This window comes from Falco naumanni, chromosome 5 (assembly GCF_017639655.2).
Source record: "Falco naumanni isolate bFalNau1 chromosome 5, bFalNau1.pat, whole genome shotgun sequence".
In the NCBI taxonomy this organism is placed as follows: domain Eukaryota; kingdom Metazoa; phylum Chordata; class Aves; order Falconiformes; family Falconidae; genus Falco; species Falco naumanni.
In genome coordinates, this window is record NC_054058.1 from 7,130,087 (window position 1) to 7,152,850 (window position 22,764).

The window sequence follows — 22,764 nt, forward strand, 5'->3', positions numbered from 1 at the left end:
CACATAAATGGCTGATGCAAACTTTTAGCAGAATTCTAAAGACAAATCAGTTCAGTAAACAGATGCTAATCCAGGCAAAGTTGGACTTAAACTAAAAGTTGTTGAGCAATGTGAAGAAAACTGATAGGTTGTCTCCAGTTGTTAGCAAATGAGAAGTTAATTCTTTTCTAATCCTTAAGAGTTTGGATGAGCGTGCTTTAATGGATAATGGAAGAATGAGTTTTTAAGGCCACTGCAAGTAGTGTACTGTATATAAAATAAACAGTCTGGTACATCACATCAATGTTTTTTTTAAGTTCATGCCTTTGCACTTGTCAGCTTTAGGATTCCTTAAATAAGGATGTGAGACTACCACGTTTCAGAAGGTCTTGTAGGATAATTTCTTGCTCCAGTCTGGTTTTGTATAGGAATGACTGCATTCATTTTGTTTTGCAATTTTTTGCAGTGCCGTGCTACAAAAGGTGTAAGCAGATGGAGTACTCAGATGAGCAGGAAGCAATTATAGAAGAAGATGATGGTGATGGGGGATGGGTAGACACTTTTCACAATGCAGGTATTCAAAGTCTTGCTTCAGTCTTTGCATTTAGTAATCTGAAAGATTTTCGGTTTCCACTCTTAGAAAGTAAAATCTTTCTTGTATATGGCTGTGTACTGGTATCTGATATGAAAGAAATAGGTTATGTTGCCAGTTAACAACTTGATCGGTGCATAACTGCTCAGATGTTTCACTGTATGGCTGTATATGCCTGAAACAAGCTACTTTTTAGAGGTGTTGACAATAAATTATTTCAGTATTCTTGTACTGAAGTTCTAGGAAGCTATTTCAAAAATGAGCTGTGTAGTGGCTCATTCCTTAGTAGGGAGATCCTGTGAAGAGAATGTGGGTTTACATTATTTGTTTGAAGATTATGCAAAATTCTGGGTTTTTTAGTAGATTGCATATGAAGCAGGTTGAGATCTTTCTCTTAATGATGACCTCAGCTGACTTTTATTTTAGTATTTCCCATTCTGTTGAATTGTTAGATTGAGCTAAAAGTGTGGGAATCATTAGAAAATAGCTATTACCTTAGTATCTGAGATCACTGGGGGAAGCAGAAAGGCACAACAAAGAAAGAAAATATTGTTAAATGCAGAGGTGAGTGTGGGTGATGATTCTTTTTTACACTAACTCCTCAGATGAGCTTGTGTTTATAAAGAAGTCTAAAAATTGCTGCTAACATGAATCTGTCTCTAGCTTTTCTAGCACAACCTCTTATACATCTTTTTGTTCTTTTCAAAAAATTAATTTTATTAGTTCTAGTCTGTTTCTTGATGTTCTATCATGAATTGATATAATTCTGTCTTTCAATCATGTTTTCTCCAACATTTTCAAACCTAGAAGGTACTCCATGCAGTTTTTACTTCCTGTGCAGTAAATTTTTTGCTGTAATGTGGAAGAAGTTGCCTAAATAGTTCAGCCAAGCTGGGGAGAAAAAGGGTGGGAAAAGATGCCTTTGGTTTCTTTAGATGTACGGTTTTGATCACTGACAATTCTTCAGTGTATCAGAGTTCATAATCGAACACCACACACCAAAGAAATAATTTGACATAGCTTTGTCTTAATCCCTGAATTAAGGTTAAGGATGCATTCTCCCTCCCTGCTGTGGACAGGCTCCTCTGCCAAGTTTTTCTTTTTAGGGTTGACTGGTTTGGGCACTATGCTGTGGTAGCACAACTGCAACGCTGACTAGACCTTAGCCAGCTCCCCAAACACTGTCAAAGGAGATTAAAAACCCATCTGTTTCCCCCCCATCTGTATAGATGTCCTTTATAACACCACTTTTTCTGGTAGGAAAAAATGTATGTAAATGATCACAGCCACTAGAAGTGCATTGTTTTCAAGCAGCATTCAACTGGCATTCCTTTTCTTTGAATAGTTATTTCAGATGAGCAGTTGCTTGATTCCAGGTTCATTCTCCATAATAATCTAACTTCTTTTCAGCTGAACTGTGTCAAAGCAGGATCTTGTCATGTATGGCAAAGAGTACTGGGTGAGAGCTGCAGTAAAACTAGAAAGCTAACAGGGATGGTTTTTACCCCCCCTTTCTCTCAACTAAAAGCATTGAGTGTTCTGCTATATTACGTTTTGTCATGAACACCTTGCTTTCAAGATGCTCAGAAATATTCATAAATGCATGCCTTGCCTATGAAGTGGAGTTCCATTATTGTGATGTGAATGCCTATCCTGAACTCACTTTTATGCAAAAATTCCTGAAAATAAAAATCCAAGTTACTTTGTGGTGTTCCATCAACAAAATTTGAATGACGTGCAAGAGCTGTGCTGTTGTTCCATGTTACTAGTATGATTTATTTATAGATGTCCAGCACCAAGCATGCTACCAATAGCAAATAAACAGTTCTTCAAATATCAAAATTATTGTGAGATGTAACTTGGAAAGGTCACGTGCTGCTTTCTGAAATCTTTGCAACCTCTTTCTGTACTATTCTGTAACAAAATCTTTTTAAATGCAAACTTCTTGTTTGATTGACAGGTATAGTGGGTGCAACAGAAGCAGTTAAGGAGATCACACTAGATAATAAGGTATTTGTTCCTGGATTTTCCTTTTGCTTTATTACAGGACCTAAAGGTAGCAGAAGTCCTACCTGCAGTAATCTAGTACTGCCTGTGAAAGATTAAAGTATACTTTACCACTAGGTGTGTTGCATATACACCTCGACCTTCAGAGTCCGTGATATTAGTCTAAGCACGTGCCCCCCCTTATTACTGTGTGTTTACTGAGGCAGTGTTCTCTTTGGAATGTTTTAGCCAGTGTGCTCTTGTGCCAAACTCATACAAACTGAAAATGAAATTCTATTTACAGTGATACTGCACCTTTGTGTCTTAAGAAGCTAATGTTCGGAGATCCAGTGTAAATAAACTTTTATATGGAAAAATAATGTAGGGATGTAAAGTATTTCTTTGTAATCTTTAACTACTGCAGGCAGGGTTTAAACATATTTGGTCCTGTATGACTGGCTTGTGCCCTCAAGTTTAGAAGTCCTAAAAGTGTATCTGTCTTACAGAGTCATCAGTTTCTGCAGATTTCCAAAAAGTCACTCTGCAGCAGGAGCCAAATCCGAAACTTATGCCTTCAGGAAACAGAACAGTTGGAAGTACTTGAACTGGAATCATGTTAGCTAACATGTTTAAGAAATGCAGAGAAAGTCAGAGACACAGAATACTTTTAAAGATGAGTTGGTTGTTAAAGTGGAGTTCTGTCTGTATGCTACAAGAGTTTCTTAAACCATCAAAGCAGAAAGCTTTGGATTCCAAAAATTTTGGGGAAAGAATGGGCTGCCACACGGTACCGCACAGTTGTAAACAGCTCAAAATGCTGTTGATACGACGAACTGTGGAGTACGTGTATTTCAAGTCAGACTGCTGAACGTAGTAAAAATACTACTTTTTCACAAGTCAGTACAAGTCAGTAACATAACGGTGAAAGAAACACTCTGAGGAGTACCTAAAGGTGTTCACTATTTCTGCAAAACACAATACCTGTAGAATCTTATGTGATTTGTAACTGCTGTTGTGTGTTATGAATTTGATTTCACTTATATTATATGTAGAAAAATTTGCTAGTTTTGCAGTACTTCATTTCTTGGACAACAAGTCCAATCTAGAAGGTCAAGTCCTTCTCTGCTAACATTCCGTTTCCCAAAGCACTTCACAAATTAGTTTCTTACTGGTTTTGGCCTTTTTTTTTTTTTTTCTTTTTTCAAATGAGGAAATCAGCCACCTGATGCTTACAGTTAGAGCAGTTTCTAATTGTAATCGTTATTTGGTGTATTCCCCTAAAGTTTTCATGAAACCTGTGTAAATTGAGACCTTCCCCTTCTGAATTTCACTGGGGTTGTCTGTTGGCTTCAGATGCTACGCATGGGCCCACAACACCCAAAAGAAAAAATTGGCTGAGGGCTTGTGCCATATTAATTTCTGTTGGACTGTGCTTCCTCAGACAACGATATCAAAATATGATAAACTTTTGGGACTCTCTTGTATTTTAAAAACAATCATGGAACTGAATGATGCTTTCAGTCATACAATTTAGTTTCAGGGAGTCCTGCAAGAAGCAGGGAGCTGGATTCGATTGTCCTTGTGGGTCCCTTCCAACTTGAGATATTCTGTGATTCTATGATAACTGCTGCATAGTTAGCTGTGGCTTAGGACATGCAAAATCTTGACCTCCCTGTTTAGTCATAGCCTTTCATTTGAGATAGGTGGGCTTTTTGAAGAAAAGCTATAGGCTTAAGTTTAACACCATGTTTATTCTTCTTTGCTTAGGAATTAAATCATTCCAGATTACAAAGTCAAAGGAGAATTTTTACTGTCATACTAGGACTTTGAAACTAAGACAGGTTAATAAGCAAATATTTGAATTCAGTATAGTCCTTCTTAATACTGCAGAAATTACTTTTCTGGTTCACTGTATGTATTGACTGGACTGTTAGGCTGTGTAGATGCAGCAGTCTTTAAAGCAGTGTTTTCAATTTAACTTCTAAAGGATAATATAAAAATACCAGAATGCTCAGCATCTTGTGAAGATGATGATGAGGAAGATGAAGGAGAGGCTGCAGACATGGAAGGTATTTCCTTAAATTGGGTGGGATGTGCTTTATTTCAGGTCTTTAACTAAAGCAGTACACCCTAAGAAAACACTACTCTTTCGTTTCATGGGATGCATGCTGAAAAATTCAGCAGGCACATGTTCTTTATCATCTTTTGTATGGTCTTATTTATGCATGTTTACTCTAACTTTTGTGCCAAAACTTATGTGAATGTTAGTGACTGGGAAATTAATTTGAGTAGCAGAACAGATCCGAGCAAGTATAAATCAGGGATTTAGCACAGCTTCCTTCCGGCTTTATACCTATGCTTAAACTCAATCTGCCTGCTTAAAACCACTTAAGGATTGCTTATCATGTAGTTACTGGAGTCTTGGTTAAACCTGTATTAAAAACATTTAGTCTGGTTTGGGGATTGGGAAGTCTACTTGAATAAAACATTTTTAGATACATCTAGATTGTTTTAAAGGAGTTGTTTATGGATGAGGAATATGATGACTAGCTACAAGCTGAACATAGAATTTTATGGGTCTTCTTTTCAGAGTATGAAGAAAGTGGGCTATTGGAGACAGATGATGTGAGTGAAGAGTTCTCTGTCTTGTCTGTTACAATGTTTATCACCAATATGAGCACATGCAAAGTAAAAATAATGGTAACAAATGGATGACATAACAAGCTCATTATAAGCAGTGGGATTACTGAGCCTGGTATCCTATGGATTTGTGTCCTGCCAACCTACTGCAGTAACCTTAGGTCCTCAAAGATTTTGATCACAGTAATTTTCCTAGTTTTTGCTGATCCTTTTTGCTCTGCTTACACATAATGCTGTATTCATAAGAGGTAAAAAATGCAGTGGTTGTTCTTGAGGCTTACATGAGGAGGATGACTGGCTTATAGGTTCAATAGATTATACTGATGCACCAGACTGTCATGAGAGAAAAAAAAGTGATTTGTCTTTTTTTTTTTTTTAGATTTTTTTAGACAAAGACCTCTTTGTCTAAGGTCTTCATGAACCTGCATAAACTAAGGACTCTGCCTTCTGAATTGTCTGTTGGGTTCAAAAGTTATTGGTGAAAGAAGGGAGGGGGATGTGACAATTTAGTTGCATGCTTCCTTAAGAAGCCAGACCTTTTTTTGAAAAATAAAATGCCAAAAATAAAACCCAAGCCCACTTGTTGGGAGAGAAACTGATACTCTTAATTTAAAGATACAAACAAAAGCCTATTTTTTTTAATGCTCACTTAAGAACATTAATTTAAGTTTTACAGCTTTATGTAACTACTTACGATGGGAAAGGAGGGAACCCAAACAAGACTTTACTAATATTGTCATTCTTACCTTGAACCAGGCAACGATTGACACAAGACAGATTGTAGAAGCTAACAAAGCTAAAGCTGATGTTGGAGGGGAAGATGCTATTCTACAGACTAGAACTTATGACCTCTACATCACTTACGACAAATACTACCAAACTCCAAGGCTCTGGTTATTTGGATATGATGAGGTATAGCTATGCTGGTTTTTTTCCCCCACTTCTCTGAAATTAGACTCACCATGTCAAATAGCAAGGCTATTTTGTTGTTTATTTGCAGTAGAAATTTAAAGGAAAAAATGGTGAGAAAACCATTACAGAGTCAGGGTTGCAGCTAGGACTTAAGGTACTTGCAGGAAGTAGGAACAATTTCACTGAAAATGATACTTGGTAACTGAGCACATGTAGAAGGAAGCGAATCATGCTCTGTCATTTCAGTTTTTGTTTGTTCTGTAGAGCTAGTAATAACCCCAGTAAACTCAGTCAGGTAAGCAGGTATGTGGTTTTATCATCATCAGAGGGAGAGGATTAGATAAATCACTCTTTCCTTTAACGAATAAATTTCTTGATCTAAAGTTGGTTAGGGCTTACAGATCAAATACCTAGATGGGAACCTAGATGGTTCTCAAATATATTGACTTTAGCATTCACCTGTATATTACAAACAAAAATTTGTGCAGTACAATTTATACACCATATGGATTTTAACACACTTGGTTCTTTCAGTGTGCCTTCAGAACTGTTGTAAATGAGATGCTTGTAATTTATGGTGTTTTATCTGTTAATGGTATCAAAATCGCTGAGAAGGAGCAAAAAATTCTTTTAGTAATGCTTTTGTTCTCATGTTCCCTTTTCCTATATAGCAACGGCAGCCTTTAACAGTAGAGCATATGTATGAAGATATTAGTCAAGATCACGTCAAGAAAACAGTGACCATTGAAAACCATCCTCATCTTCCTCCACCTCCTATGTGCTCAGTTCATCCATGCAGGTAAGTGTTCCTGGTCTGATTCAGCATGCAGATACAAGGCACTTCACTGGTCTTGTTAAGCATTTAGTTTGGGTTTTCTGGACATATTTCCACAGTTGACAGCCGTAACGGTCTGTAAGCTTCTGAGGCAGAATGAAAGGAAGGTATTGGTGATTCTCTGAAGTCATTCCAGTGCTTACTGCCACAAGTGTATTCTGCAGTTAGAGCTGCCTTAGCTCTGGTTTACTTTTCCTCCACTTTCCTAAGGACTCCAGAAGATGGCAGACTACTAAACTTTATAAAAGAAACACTTTGAGAGCAGAAAGCACTATTTGAACATGAAATAACTCTTTCCTATTTTGTAATAACTACTCCCTTCTGCTCCTCCAGAAGTCCTTGAAACTTTTCACTGATAAATAGTGGTCCTTTAATTGCCACACTGAAATATTGGGGCAGAAACGATCTCAACCTGTTCTCAAACTTTCAGTTGTTAAGGGGGCCGGCTCGCTGCTGTGGAGCCTCGACATGGAATGTGAGTGCTCAGTGGGCCACTTTCGGTAAGCAGAACTGGCACTGCGGGATGAACCACAGCCACTTGTTGAAAACAAGTACAAAACACACTTGTGGGTTTAAGGGTCTTTTCTGTTGCATTTTCCACGTTGTTCACCCAAGACATAGGGAGTCTGTAGTTCGGCTAGCTGCACAGATATTTTTTCTAAGTCTTTGAAAGGTGCCTTTCATCTTAGATGTAAACCCTAACATCCTTTAGGGTGTCTTAGTGATACAGAGCCAGTATCTTAAACAGTGTGATTCCTCAGCTTCTTGATAGTATGAAGTTCATAAATATGAGTTTGGGCTTTTATCTCATTTTAAAAATGGGACATCCTTTGTAGTCTTGCATATGTTTAAAAAAAAAAACAAACCAAAAGTCCACATTGCCCCTTTAAATATTACAATTTCTTTTGACTTAAAGAAATGCTTCTGGGATCTGTGTCACTAGTTGAGGTGTCAAATAATCAGCTTGCTGTTGACTACTGTAAGTTTGTTTTTGCCTATTCAAAACATTCTTCATTTCTGGTTTAGGAATTATTTCATCATAAGATCATAATCTTGGGAAGGGTGAAAGGGAACTTTGCACAAAGTAGTTTGTGGCAACTTTTGATCTTACTATGAGGATGTATATTCATGGGCTTTGTAAATCTGTCTCTCACACTTCTTCCAGTTCATAGTTCTTTAACCACTGCTTTACAAGGGTCGTTGCTTTCACCAAGCAGTCAGGCTTATATCTAGACAATATTTAGCAGAGAAGCCACTGTAGAACCAGGAAATAGCTTTTTCCCAAATTTAGCTGTCTTGTAGAAAAGTTTAAAGTGCTAAATTTGATTGTTGGTATTTAAATCCTTGGGTTTAAGTCTACACTAACACAATAGACCTGTGAAAATGTCAGTCTCAGTGCTCAACTAGTACAGGAAGCAGAACTTACAACTTAAGAAAAGAATAAAAAATAGAACAGAAAACAGCGTAAGGCCTCTATTAATCTGTGGGACCACACACGTGTCGAATACTGCAGTACAGCTCTGGTCATCTGTTCTGTAGTCCGTGAGATGAAAGATGACTAAAACTGGAAAAGATACAGAGGAGCTGGCCAGGCTAACAGGTTATGAAGCTTTTTCCCGTAAGAGATGATTGAATAACATGGGGCCCTTCAGGTCTGGAAAAGGCAGCTGAGGAGGGACTTATGATGTCAGTGACCTTCATTATGAATGCCACAAAAGGTGAAGTAACAGGTGTTCCATTTTTTCTGATAGAAAAACTGGTGACATTGAATGCTACTCACTGCTGGCGTGTCCAAAGCAAGAAAAAGGATTAAACTCTGCACACAGCACCTGGTTAAATATTTAAGCAATATGATGTTAAAAAAAAATTGTCAAAGAGTTGTCAAAAGTGAAGTTACTAGAATGCTTCAGAATTAGAAAGTCCTTGGATTGCATACTGCTGGAAACTAGTCGCACTTTGGAGGAAGGATTACTAGGTGCTTGCCCTGGCCTCTTTCTTAAGCATGTACTACTATAAGATAATAAACAGGACGAGGCAGACCTTTGGTTTGATCCCATAAGGTATTCTTGTACCTTATATGAACATATCAGTCTTAATAGGTCAACCTGTTAGTGACTTTGCCTTATTTTTTGCTGTCTGCAGGGATTTGGACAAAGAAGTGGATGTACCTTTTTTTGCAACTAGTGTTTTTGAAGGAGTGTCAGGTGGAATTAATGTAGAAAGGCTTAACAGACTGACTAGGAAGATTATTAATAGAAGAAAAGGAGGGGAAAAAGCTTAAAGCCAAGGCTTAATTTAGTGATTAGTATTAGCTCTGTTAATAAATTGTTTGGGAAAAAGCTCCTGTTGATGAATGCAGGCTGGGAGGGCACTCTCAAGAGAAACAATGATGACCAGATATTTGGGCAGGACAGCCTTCATTGACTAGGTGGCCCTGTGGGTGTGTTGTGGGTGGAATCACGCACTTCACTCTGAGAGAAGCAACAATATACTTTATTGATATAACAAATGGTAAATGTGACTGGTTTAACAAGAGTCAGTGGCAAGGTACACTGGATTATTTACTGCATAGAGGACAATGTCAGCCAAAACTGTGAGGGACACCCTTCTGTCAAGTCATGAGCTTCAGAAAGGACCTCCTTGTGTAATCCAAAAAGTGGGATCGTTCATCCAGTCTGCAAGAGCCAATTGACACACGTAGTCAAGGTATTTCTTTATTACAGATATGTGCAAAGCTGGGGGCTAGGTAGTATTCCACAAAACAAGCCCAAAACTCAGAAGAACAAGAATAATATTTATACATTCTAGTTATACATATGTATTTTCCAAACTCTACCTAAAAGATAGTACTAGTAATTAGTTATGCATAGTAGCTTTCTGTCGGTCTATATATCTCTCATTTTTGTTTAAAGTTACAGTGTATTTTTAATTTACTGCACATGTCTGAGGGAGGTGGGGAGTGAGTCTTTTAGTCCTGAACTGAGTTCATGGTTGTGATCTCCTCTAGCTACAGTCTTGTCCTGATGATTTCTTGTCTTTGTAGCAATTAACTGGCTCTTGGCCCCTCGTGGAGTAGAATGTTCCCCTTATCAGGCTTGCAGTTGTCCTTCAGGGGCACAGTCACTAATACAGTTACAGATGCATCACTAACCTAACTTCACTAGAAGTGAATCATTTTATGTTGACTACAATGAGTTAATGGGGATTGAATGCATAGCTAGACATTGCTTACTTTCTAAACTCCGTCACAGAGAGGAGTCTAGATGCAGCTGGATCCATTCCTAGTCCCAGACTTGGTCAACGGTTTATGTCTAAAGGATTATATATGCACAATCTATCCTTTACGTCACTTAGTTAAGATTTCAAAGTTTAGCATGCTATTATTCGCTTACTGAGAATCTGTTGCAGCAAGGAATCTCCCAACCTGGAAGAGCAACCCTGAGAGCTGTCCCTACTCAAGGGGAGATCTCGCCTGGCAGGCAGCCCACTGCCCTGCCGGAGAGTTCAGTGGGCCCAGGGATGTCCACTTTTTATGGAGTTAGATGATTGTCTTACAGTTGTATTTGCATACCAGCAAGACATCTGGGTCACTGTTCCAGACAGCCCGTGGCTACCATGTTGCCATCCATCCCCCAAGCTCCAGAGTAAGTTGGGTGCAGCCATTACAACCCCCACTGGTGGATATGGCTTAGGCAGGGATGGCGTGGGGGAGGAGGGGTGGCACACCACCACAGGGTTTTATACTGGGCTGTGGCTGCAATGTAATCTACTTAATTTTGCAGACACCTTTGCAGAGTAAGAACCAATTTAGTGCTAGTCAGTGAATTTGAATAGAGAGTCTTCATGGGTAACAGCTCTTAACTGAAAAGTCAAGAGTTTATGAAAACAAATCTGCATGTTTTCATTTCTTCATCTGAAGCCAGTGAATGTGGATTATGTAATCCACATCTACACTTGAAGAAATTGTGGGCATCATGAGACTTGTTCTAATTAGTCTTTTAAGCTTGAAAGAGCTGATTGATACTGCAGTGAGACAGATTTGACAGTAGTCTTAAATGTGGAGAAAACCGTCTGGTCCTCCTTAAAAAGCAGTCTAGTTGACTGGCAACTGCTTAACGACAGGAGGGTTTGAAAAGGTCATCTTGGGACTGTGAGGAAAGAGGCTAACAGCGTAAAAATGGATGTTTTAAGTATATTCTCTTACTCCACAAGGTGAGCTATTCTATTTTCTTGAATTGTTGAGGCTAACAGTTAAGAAGGTCTGGGCTTCTGTGGGGAAAGATAGTAGCTAAAAACGTTGGTTTGTTCTTATTTTAGCTAGGCAGTACCAATGTTCAGCTAGCTCTGCTGCTGTTGCTTCCGTACACGTTAGAAAAATTGGGTAACATAAGGTATTTGGATGGTCCTGAACTTAGTTGGCTGTTTCTTGTGATGTGTATATCCTTACGTCATGCGTCAGAGAAAGGAAAGAAATGGCAGTTGGGTGCCTCTGTCAGCTGCTTGAGATTGCTTCTATTTTTAGTATTTAGTTGAAACTGTTCATCTTGCAGCTGTGCTGTAAGTTGTATCTCTTGTCAGCGTTTTTATATTACTGGGAGGAACATAGTCAACTTCCTCATGAATTGCTGCAACCTGATTTAATCGCAGTTCTCAACTTTTTTATGTGCGTGTTATGAAAGAACTATCAAATTAGTTAATGCTAAACACATTTACAGTGAGATCTGAACTACTTGCACTAATTCCAGGGGCTTGTTTTTCTCTATTTCAGAAGAAATGGTGATGGGCTTCTGTACTTTTTTTCTTCTTATCTACTCTAAATGTCTGTAGGGAATTGACTAGAGGCAACTACAAGGATCAGAGAATTGTAGGTCTTCAGGTTAACTTGACTATTGCAGATTCTGAACGTTTCTCGTACTGATGACATTTGTGGGGTTTTCCACACCTGTTTCATTGTGTGTGAGCGCTTACTTTGAATATGATTCAGTGTCTGGTTTTGTTGGTTGATTTTTTTTTTTTTAAAAAAAAGTACCTTGTTCCAAAAAGTCTTGGATTTTACCCTGTTTCATGGAAGCTTATAGTTGTTGTCTGCTACACTGAAAGTCCTGTGGAAGGCCTTTTATGTCTAGTAACTGCAAGGTGGCAGGGAATGAATAATTTCTGGTGTTGGATTTTTTTTCCCCATATGCCAGGAAGGCTTTTATGTTTTCCTTTTACTTTCTGATTATATAATACCCACTGATAATTCAGACAATGTCAGTATGTCAGCTGAATTCCAATGTGAAGTTAATGACACATATTTTGACTGACAGCTTGCTTTGGTTAATTGCAAAACAGGAGAGGGGTTCTTCAGTTTGAAAGTGAACATTCCTAATGAGAGCTTAAAGGGTCATCTAAGCAATCTACTTCTTTCAACTTATTTTAAACACCTTAATGGATGATTTTAACTCTGTATATTTCAATTTATTTTCAATAGGAAAAGCAGTATTTCTGGTTTGGAATGTGAATAACTCATTTATATTACTTGAACCACCTCAAGAGTCAGTTGATAGGCCAAAAAGTAAATTAGGTGACTTTAGTAGATGTTTTAAATGTCTGATCTGTTCGGTAACTCAAGTGATCTACAAACAGTTCCTGGAACAAGCATTGGTGAGCATGTAGTGTATTTAGTCACCTGGAGTTAAAGAGTTACTTCTGCAGGACTTTTATTCAGAAGTAAAATTAGAAAAAAAACCCCAAAACAAAAACAAAAAACCAACCAAACAAAAGAGATTTCTAGATAGCAGGGTATTTTAGATGACATTTCTTCCAGTTATCTTATTTCTTTCCATTGTTTGGTATACATACTTCATATTAATTCCTCAAAATTTACTTACACATGAAAACTGAGAACAGGAAACAAACTTTTGAAAGTTTATAAAGCACCGGCAAAGCTTTTCATGAGTAACTGTATGACAGTAAGAATGACCATTACTATGGTCATTGTGTGAATTCCAGATACCTAACTAGTCCTTAGAAAACAGAAAAGAGGAAATATCTCTAAAGTGTATGAAGTTCAGCCAGTATCCTGTTAAAAGACTTCTAGTAGCTGTAGGAGTAACCTGTACTCTGTGCCCGTACAAAAAATAGTCCACCATTATGGATGTGGTCAAAGCTTAAGTTTCGACAGTGGCCAGGTTCCTATATAGAAGCAACAGGCCTTAGCACCCGATGCAGCATGTGTTCCGCAGGGGCATCGTGAGGATCCAGAATTGGAATCATCTGTGAGGGTTAGCTGATTTGCAAAGACCAACAGCACAGCAAATGACAAATGCTGACCTTTAGTATTTCCCCAGACTTGCGTGTTCCTGTTTACAGTATGTCTTGGTAACTTTGCAACATCTTCCTTCCTTGCCTTTGCGGTGGCTGGCAGCATGATTAACTTCGGAGGTAACTACTAAATGCCAGTTGCTGGTCAGCTATTTGGATTTGCGTAGTAGTATCAAAGCATGGTCAGTAAGTCATGCGAACTCTGCTTACCACTCTCCCTTGTTCTCAGTAGCACATAGGTTGTTTCAGGGCAGGTATTTTCAAGTGCTGCTGTTAAATAGCTTGCAGTGTTGTGTAGGTGAACGTCCATCACCCTGTATGATGTCACTGATTGCCTACAGAATCATGATTTTAAAACAAAGCTAAAGTCTAGATAAAAGTAAGCTGAGTTATACAGATGAGTTGATGTTTTAGTTATATATTTTTAACACAAATTGATCACACTGTAGATATCCACTCTGATTTAGTATGTAGTTCATCCCCTGGTTTATGTGGTACAAGAACTATCCTGAACACAAGACCATTACTTCTGAATTGTAACTGGTCATCACAAGATTTGAAGTCTTCATCATTGGAGATACTCAAAACCAGACCAGACAAGGTCCTGGGCAGTCTGTTCTAGTTTACTGCTCAGAGTTGGACTGAAGTTAACCAGTCTCTTCCAGACTTAGTTATTATGTGATTCTATGTTTTATTCCCACAGTCAGCTCTGTACATAAATGTTTCTGTGGTTCGTAGTAGGTCTGGTATGTCACTGATGACTTAATATCGAAATACAGTGACCTGAGGATATGTTTGTCCTCCCCTGTAGGGCTTTACAATAACAGAGTCATGAGAGAGAAGAAACTGGCTTAGAAGCTGTTGATCTGCCATAGAACCTAAGTTATTGCCAGAAAAAGTTTCCATACCTTAAGTCAGTCCTAGAGCAACGGTTCTGAATTCATGCAGGGTTGATTTGGCCTGCGTTTCCTAGGAAACTGTAAGTTAAGTGTTAGATACCTCTTAAGTTCTGCAAATTGAAGAGTGCAGCAGAGGTAGCTAAAAAAGTTGCAGCAATTTCTGGGCATCTTCTTCAGGGGTCATCTGGGAACTTCTGGTGGCTTGCTGGTGAGGATTACCTTCTGGGGACTTACCTGGTAGCTTCTTTGACATTTAGCAATTAAAAATTGCACTAGTGACAAGCAACATGTAGACTGAGTGCCCGAATGACAGTCAATACGTTGTAGCTGAGAACAGTTTTTGCTTTCCTTGTGAATGTAAGGAGCTGGCAAATAATGTTGTGTTCATCAGGTTAGTATTAAACCTTCAGTTACTGTTGAGATATTTTTCCTCAATAAACTGATAGTTTCCTCTTACTTCTGAAGAGAACTGTCCAAAACTATTTAGTAGGCACAAAACCTAATCTAGCTGAGGGAGTTACTTCTTGCTTAAAATAGTTCCACTGTTTCTGCTCTATTTTTCAGGCATGCAGAAGTCATGAAGAAAATAATTGAGACTGTTGCAGAAGGTGGTGGAGAACTTGGAGTTCACATGTATCCTTTTTTGTTACTACATGGTATTGTTAGAAATGTCTTGCAGTGTAAGAAGCCATTACCTCAAGGTTGCTAAACTGGAATGCAGTTGTGTGTGAAAGCAGTAAACAATTGCTTGTGGTGGCACTTACTACAGTTCCAGGATGAGCTCCTTTGTGCAAACAAACTTTGTTAATCAGTTGTTAGGGGCAGAGGAGGGAGGGTGACAAGAGCAATGGGGGGGTGGGGTGGGAGGGAAGCAGGTAGGATTGAAGGGACAGGATTGAGCCCTTGTTTGTAGGGCTATGAAGGAGGTAACTGTGAGTGTGAAACAGATCCCAGTGCAGGAGAATGAGGCTGGAGGTTTGTAGATTCTCCAGAGTGTAATCCCTCCTTTTGGTACAGCAGTTCCTGTATTAGATTTGAATCTGAGATTAATTTCTGAAAGGTATAGAGGTCCCATTATTCTCTACTCTGCATGTGAGCAACTAACAAAAAAAGCAATGAAAATGACTGAACATGTTCTGAACATCAATATCAAATGCCTCACGATTAGAATTTTCTTTTTGCAAGGTGACTGATCTTAGTTATGCTTTGTAGTAATTGATGGTATGCTTTCTGACTGAAGTAACCTCCATCTTAGAAGCAAGTGCATCCTTTGAAAATGGTGTTCTTTTGCTGCTGTAAGGTGAGCAAGGGGGGATTACTGAGCAGCTGTAGGCCCTGAATCAGTAAAATTCTCATTCACTGTATGAGTTGGGAATTGCTCAATTTGTACAGCAAGCAACTGAAACCAAAATGGAGAATAACTTTTCTGGCAAGGTAGTTCAAGTCTTCTACTCTTCAACAGTTAAAGAAGCTTATTTTCAAGATTTTGGTTACTTTTTTTGCTATTACTTAACAAATTGAGAATTTTTTTGAACAGGCATTTTCTTCCCTTATTATTATGTAGTTTGTGTTTGTCAAGAAATGATCCATGAGACTGACGTGTCAAAATAGTTGGGTTTACTTATATCCAGTACCGATGTAACTTAATTGTCAGTTGAAAACAGTGATTTATTTTAATTTTTCAGTTTGCTGTCTGCCTCAGTCCCAGGTGGACAGACGCTTTAGTTTATAATTGTCCAATATACTCCAGCCTGCAGATTGAGGCCTATTAGCAAAGCTAATCTCTCTACTTCCCTCACCAACAGGAAGGAGCTCTTGCAAAGGATGGTTCAGAACAGGAACCTATTTCTTCTTCTGAGCCACTGAAACACTGAGGAGGAGCCTGCTTTCCCTGCAGCCACAGGAAGGTAGCTAGGGATTAGCCTTGCTAGGTGCAATTTAACTTGGCATTTGTTAGTAACGAATATTAAGTATGTAAATGGGATTGTAAAGTGAGGCGGGGGTGGGGGCGGGGGAAGCAGAGAGGGAGTTGTAAGATTTATTGAAAAATAAATTTCCTGATTCCCTGCATGAACTTAAACCAGAACGGTCTGTATGTTTGGGCAAGCATCAGCTGTCATTACCAGAGTTCTGCTGTATTAATTTCCCAGTCTCTCAATTGTATAATTGCTAGGTGTTATTTTCCTGTTAGCAAGATATACTATTGAGTGGACCGTTGAATGCGACTTCTGATTAGTTTTACAGGATTTCTAGCTATTCCACATTTTCCTTAACAAAAAACTCAGGTACCTTCTTATTTTCTTGAAATTTGTACAGGCGGTCATTCCAACGATAGAATATGACTATACGAGGCACTTTACAATGTAACTAAAATAAGAGATGTCCTTCTCTAATTATCAAATCTTTTTTTAAATAACCCATCCATGTGACTTATACAACATTATACACAATTTCTGTAATTAACCTTGTATCAAGTTGATGCATTAAAATAAAATGTTCCATTACCAGCCTTTTTAATAAAAATCTTTGTGTGTAATATAAATAAATCACTTTCATTCTGATACAGACACTGCACTAAGAGGTGGGATTTCTTTCTCCATAATTGCTTCGATTTCCTTTCAACAGAAGACTTTTTTTTTTTTTCTATATTGGAAGCAAAATCTGCTTTCCTAGTAGAAGCCTAATGCTTTTGGCTTCATTACTGATTCCTGAAAATGTCAATTTTTGGCTATTTTTTTCCTCCCATTTAAACTCACTTGAGAGTTATCTGGGTATTTCCCTACTTATGAATGATTGTTTCCTCTAGCTGGAGGAAGATTTTGAAAGCTGAAAGAAAATAAGTGATCATCTTACTAGGAAAGTTTGACTCCATCTTAAACTAAAATAGCTGTAACTAACCAGGTGATTTAGATTTATATTTGAGAAAGACTAGTGTTTTGATGGAATTTTTTGGGAGACAAAGGAGGAATATTAGTATGTAGTCTGTTCATCTTGTAATGAAGGCAAGAACAGTCTTATATTGACAGAATTAGAGCTTGAGCATAAAGGGAGAAGATTGCTATGCTAGAGCAAGGTTCAATTTTGGCTACTTGTCTGCCTCAACTACACTAGCTGGTAGTCTAATAGCAAGATTTCCTTTTGGGGGTAAACATACATGGAGTTGTTTATGAATTCAAATATTGTAGGCACATCCAGGCTTTAGCATCCACTTTCTGCCCTGTAAAAACTAAGATTTTTATTAATGAAAATGAGAGGAAAGGACTATCGTATTTGTGTGTGTATATATATACGTATAGATATATTTATATTTACTAGGTTCGTTTAACCTCTGTTCAGCTTTCAGGGTAGCATCCTTGTCTCCCAAATGTCCCACTTGCATTCTGCAAGGTAATCTGAAGTTGGATGTCTGCAACTGACTGAATTTTCTGTTGAGTAGGAAGGTTGGTCCCTTTCCTGGCACAACTAGTCTCTGTCTTGGCTGCCCTCGGTACCATGCTTGTACATGACAGCCTGTAATGAAGTTCTGTGTACTATGCTTAAATTGGCTTTCCTCTTTTGATATCTATCTTCACTTCCTCTTTCTTGAACAATATCTTAAGCAATGTCTATATAAATGAGTATTGCAAGCTGAAACCTGTTAAAATTTAACCACACCCACTGAGTCATGCCATAGGATTTTCCCTATCAGACCAATCTCAAAAATGTTCTGAGCTTTTGGGTAACAAAGGAAGTAGCTGTCCTCCACCCAACAAATAAGGGGATTTGGAGGGGAGCAGAGAGGGAGTATGTCTTAAAATAACCAGCAGGGATGTATATTTTTTTTCCTTTGCTGTGTCGGAATCTTTTGAAACATCCCTCTCCCTAAAAGGTGTCTGTTCTTCTCCTTTAGGAAAGTGAATTAGTCTTTCACTGGTCTCCAGTATGCTGAGTTAATATCACATTCTTCTTTGTCAGGCTGTTGATGGAAGTAAGTGGCATGACTTTATTCATTATTTATTTTTTTTAGAAGTATAAACTGATGAGGGCCTTTTGCTCTGACCCTAGCAGGAAAACAGAGGAGCAGCAGAACTGGAAGCTATTGGCAAGTTCGCTCCATCAGCACCGTTGATATTTAATGTCTTACGGCATTTGTAGCACAGAAATATCTAGTATCAAACCCCAATGCTTGGCGACTAATGTGGTGCTTTGCTTGGCTGGATATCAAAGTGGTTGCACCTGAGCAAGCAAATTTGACCTGGGTACGCTTGCAGCAGTTATACTGTATGTGTTAATCCTTTTCTTCTTTTGTGACTGCTATTAAAAATTCATGTTAGAAGTAAAGATTGCTGCTGTAGGAACTGCTCTAAACATAGGCAAGGATAGTAACCTCAGTTACAGCTTCTGGCAAATCCAGTGTGGTCATTGACTGCCTGAATTTTGCCTCTACATCAAAATAGCTCCTGAGAAGTTCTGCTTTTCGGGAGTCCCTTTCCCACTGCACATCTTAGAGTCCTTGTGGCTCTTTACTTGCCTTCTAGATCTCTATCTCTTGTTCTTGGACTTTAAGTACATTCTAGTTTACAGGTGCTGCATGCAGTGAAGATATGGATGAAATTTTGATTCCACTGAATCTGAATCAAAGTTATGCACAGGGAACAGGTTATGATGCAAAGGGAATAACCTTACAGAAATTTAAAATAATGACCATCACAAGTTCTGTCATCAAACTTAATATACCTAGTTCTTAATTTACATGAAATACCTTTAAAATACAAAAAAAAAAAGATTTGTTTCCAATAAAAAATATAGAAGAAAAAAATCAATAACTTCAAAGCAATACATGGGAAGCACACTTCTGTATTTAGTCTTCTAAAAGTCTAATCCAAGTCTAAACTATAATGAAGGGTGGAAATAGTGTTTAAAGAATTAGGGTAATTTCCACTTTGTCATTCTGTGGCTGCATTTTTAGGTGTGGAAAAGTGGAGCTTTTAAACCAGCTTGCTATCAAACAGCCCGCTCCTCTGCTAGAGAACTAGAGTGCCTTGAATTTGTCTGGGTGTTGTAAAGTCTGTAGGGACAGATGTAATTTAGTGTTTTATTATGCTATAAGCTTACTGATTTCATGTTTCTTCCTGAAACATACCTATCTGCTTTCCTATTGGAAAATAACCTTCTCTGTTAGTAACTTGTAAGAATTGTTCCAAGTCTACTTTTTTAAAAAAATCATACCTTGATGTAGAAAATGCAACCATAATGGAAGAAGAAAAAGTTAACGCATATGAAGTCTCATACCGATTGTTTGAAGTAGGTATGTATACAACTTGGTAAGAGACTGTCTTGGTTCCAACAAGGATTTATGATAAAAAGATGCAAACTCTTGTGATCATGTACCAGCTGGTTAACATTGTGTTGTGGGCACTGATATTCTTACCGTTATTCTCTACAGAAAGAAAGCCGATTGAATAAATGGCTAGACTGACTTAGCCTGAGGGCAGCTGGTCTGATTTAGCATACCAGTTGTAAGCGTGGGCAAATAAAGAAATCTCTTAGTAAAGAAGACAAACTGGAACACAGAGAACACAAACATGGATTACAGCAGGAGCAAAATTCTTTGTGCGGCCAAACTGAATTTTTTTCTGGCAAAAATTAAATAGAGGGGGAGAAAAAGGCTTCTTTGGGATCAGTCAAAAATTTTGAGCCAGACATGATATTTGAAGAGAGGAAGCTAGTGTATCCTCTCTTTTTGTTCCTTGAAATTAATTTTTTCAGACCAAAAGCCAGTGGTCTTGGACAAATTTGTTAAAACACTTAAATTAGACTTCACAATATTTCGAAGAATCAGATACTTCTTTTTATCTGAAACTGTTTATTGGATTCAGCATTGCTGTGCAAAGTTTTTGGTCCTGCTAAGTAACTGGGTTTGGCAAACATATTGGCTGGAGAAACACCCAATTGTAATCAAGGACACTTGCTTTTCTCCTAAGGAAAAATACAGGTTTTAAAGATGTGGATGTATTTAAGTTTAAATCAACATGATTTTGTATCTTCTGAAGTCTTTAGCACCAGAGCAATCTGAAATGCTGCTCTGTCTTCTTACTGCCTTGTAGTGTTCACACGCGAGTTACACAGCCTGCCGCCTTCTAACAGTTATGCAGAATGGGGTTTTATATGAGCTGCCATCAAATACAAAACGTGTATGCGTATTCCTTTTGAATAAGTTGTCTGAAAGAAAGCCTAAGTTTATCTGCCATCTGTTCTTTTTGCCTGCTTGTGTAGTTTTCAACATAGTACCTTTACTTTAAACTTCTAAAATGAGCCGTTTCACAGATTAACCTCTCTTGGCTTCGGTGCCTTGCGGAAGTGAAGATGTTTAGCTGATGGCTTCTGTTCCAGGTAGTGGCTATAAGGTTTGGTAAGTGCCCTATCTGTTTTTCACCTACTTCAGAACCATGTGTTCACTGCTGATCAATAATTAACTCCTTGTTTGCCTATGAAATCCTTTCACCTAAACAAAGTACGCTTGCTGGACCATTGTGCATCGATTTGTGTGTTTGAGAGAGAGGGGGCTATGTTAAGGCAATTATTAGCAGCAAATTCAATAATTGTTTTACAACATTTTCTTCCCTATACTAGCTCCCTTTTAGTCATGTCTAGGATAACATTTGTGATGAAGTAGATACAAGCTTGTTGTGGGTCCTAATCTTTAATTCACAGAAAGTTGCAAATCACCATTTTACAGCTCTTGAAGAGTTATCTGTTCTTGATTGCTCAGACTCAGCCTAGGCTATTCTGGGTAAAAAAACTGGTGATGCCAGTTAGTTATAAAGGTCAGCCTTAGAGCAGTACTGTGAGTATACTATTTCAGTATGTTTTCATGTGTAACATAAGAAGAATCGGGGCCATAATTACTGGGTGTCAGAAGAGACAGTAATCTTCCCCAGTTAGAAGATGCAGACCTGCTTTTAGTGTTAAAATGTATTGCTTGTGCTTCTCTTTCCATGCTTTGTTTTAATTTGGCATTTCAGTGTCAGGACATCCCAAAGGTACTGCTTCTTTTTGGGAATAACATTGGTCATTGTGCTGCAGAGGCTGTTTTGCCAGTACAGACTAGACCTGTGCTCCTCCGTGCATGGCTTTTGCCCACAAGATGTTTTGATGTTGCTGGTGACCAAATGCAAATTATATTTGAACATGTGGGTAAGCAATGAGGATAAAATATGAAGTCTGCAGCATGTGCAGTGTTGTGAAGTAGAAGAAGCTAACATCATGGCTATATATATGAATAGATAATAAAGTTGTGTTGTCTTGGAAGACTTCAGCCTGAAAAATGTATTCTGTAGTCATTTGTCATATGACTAATAGTAATAGCTTGCAAGTAACCAATGCTAACAATTACATGTATATATTAGACTTTCACAGAGGATAGAGGTTATAATTGCAGATACTAGAAATTAATGGTAAGGTGGAAGGGAGCAAGGTCTTTGGATTACTAATAATGATTTTCCGAACACTGTGGAACTTCCCAAAGCCTAGAGGAGACGATGTGATGCAATAGCTTAAAGAAACAAAAAACCACCAGGCTGACCCAGATAATTTCAGGCAGCTCAATCTTACATTGATCCCAAGAGGTGCGGGAAGAGGAGAAAAGGAGGGAGTAGCCAATATTGGACTTGTTAAAGAGTTAAGGAAAGGTAATACATGCTAATCAGTGTAGTTTAGACAGGAAAGTCTATCTGGCCTAATTTGATACTGTTCTTTAAAACTGTCAATATTACCAGCCGCCCTTATAAAAGTAATTTCACTGATAGAATGCATTTTGTTTCCTTCTACCATTAGATTTGTACTGCATGAATCATTAAGAAATTTCAAAAATACAACCCCCAAATTCATCAAAATGGATAAAAGATAAGTAACTAATTGATATCAGCTTTGATGATTCCTAGCTCACAGTCACAAGTCACAAAGCAAGGGATTTTAAGCAGGTATTCTGGGTATTAATTTTTAGCCTGCAATGTTTTAGCTTTTTATTACAGGGAAGAATGAAGTATTAGAAACCTACCTATAATGGAAAATTTGAATACTTAATTCATTAGACGGAATCACAGGAAGACTTGCTTAATGTGTATTTTAGTTTCATCTCTTCAGCCAGTCACATAAGAATACATGAAGGTGTTCAAATCCCTGCACAGGAAGGAGCTTTAGGAACAGTGTTGTAAAGCCTCAAGGATAGAGATTGGAGATGACAGAAGCTAACCTAAAAGTCAAGATCATTTAGGTTTAACAGAACATGCCAGGCACTTCAGCATCATCTGCTTCACATCAGTTCCGGATCAAAGGAAGGAATTGTCCATTTGACCAGAGATTTCTTTCATAAAAACTAAATTACAGGTGTTTTCACACCAGCTATCAAACTCTTAAGCACCAGCATTTAAATAGATCCTGAGCCAGAGATGAGGTTAGGACCAGAGCAGAAATGAGACAAAGATAACTTTTAACTAAAAAGTTATTGAAGTAGTTTACTAAGGCTTATGGTGAGTTCTTTAATCAAAACAGTGATTAATTAGTAATGAAATAATACTGGACTGTGTTTAGTTAAGGTTTGTTCTTCAATATCAGCGCACACATTCTGGTCCAGT

General features: G+C 38.1%; 2 protein-coding genes across 3 annotated transcripts in view; both read left to right on the forward strand.

Moving 5' to 3' along the window:
• Positions 1-16,656, forward strand: part of ATG3 (autophagy related 3) — a 26,489-nt gene extending 9,833 nt beyond the window's left edge. Inside the window, exons 5-12 of one of the 2 annotated variants that reach the window (XM_040594268.1) lie at positions 446-553; positions 2,532-2,581; positions 4,545-4,626; positions 5,148-5,182; positions 5,954-6,109; positions 6,781-6,908; positions 14,714-14,782; positions 16,435-16,656. In XM_040594268.1, coding sequence (XP_040450202.1) covers positions 446-553; positions 2,532-2,581; positions 4,545-4,626; positions 5,148-5,182; positions 5,954-6,109; positions 6,781-6,908; positions 14,714-14,782; positions 16,435-16,516 — 710 coding nt within the window. In that variant the 3' untranslated portion in view covers positions 16,517-16,656. The remainder of the gene's footprint in view (positions 1-445; positions 554-2,531; positions 2,582-4,544; positions 4,627-5,147; positions 5,183-5,953; positions 6,110-6,780; positions 6,909-14,713; positions 14,783-16,434) is intronic. The other variant, XM_040594269.1, reaches the window with a different exon arrangement.
• A 2,725-nt stretch (positions 16,657-19,381) lies between these two features.
• Positions 19,382-22,764, forward strand: part of F5 (coagulation factor V) — a 39,456-nt gene continuing 36,073 nt past the window's right edge. The window contains 1 exon segment of the mRNA XM_040594972.1: positions 19,382-19,432. Coding sequence (XP_040450906.1) covers positions 19,382-19,432 — 51 coding nt within the window.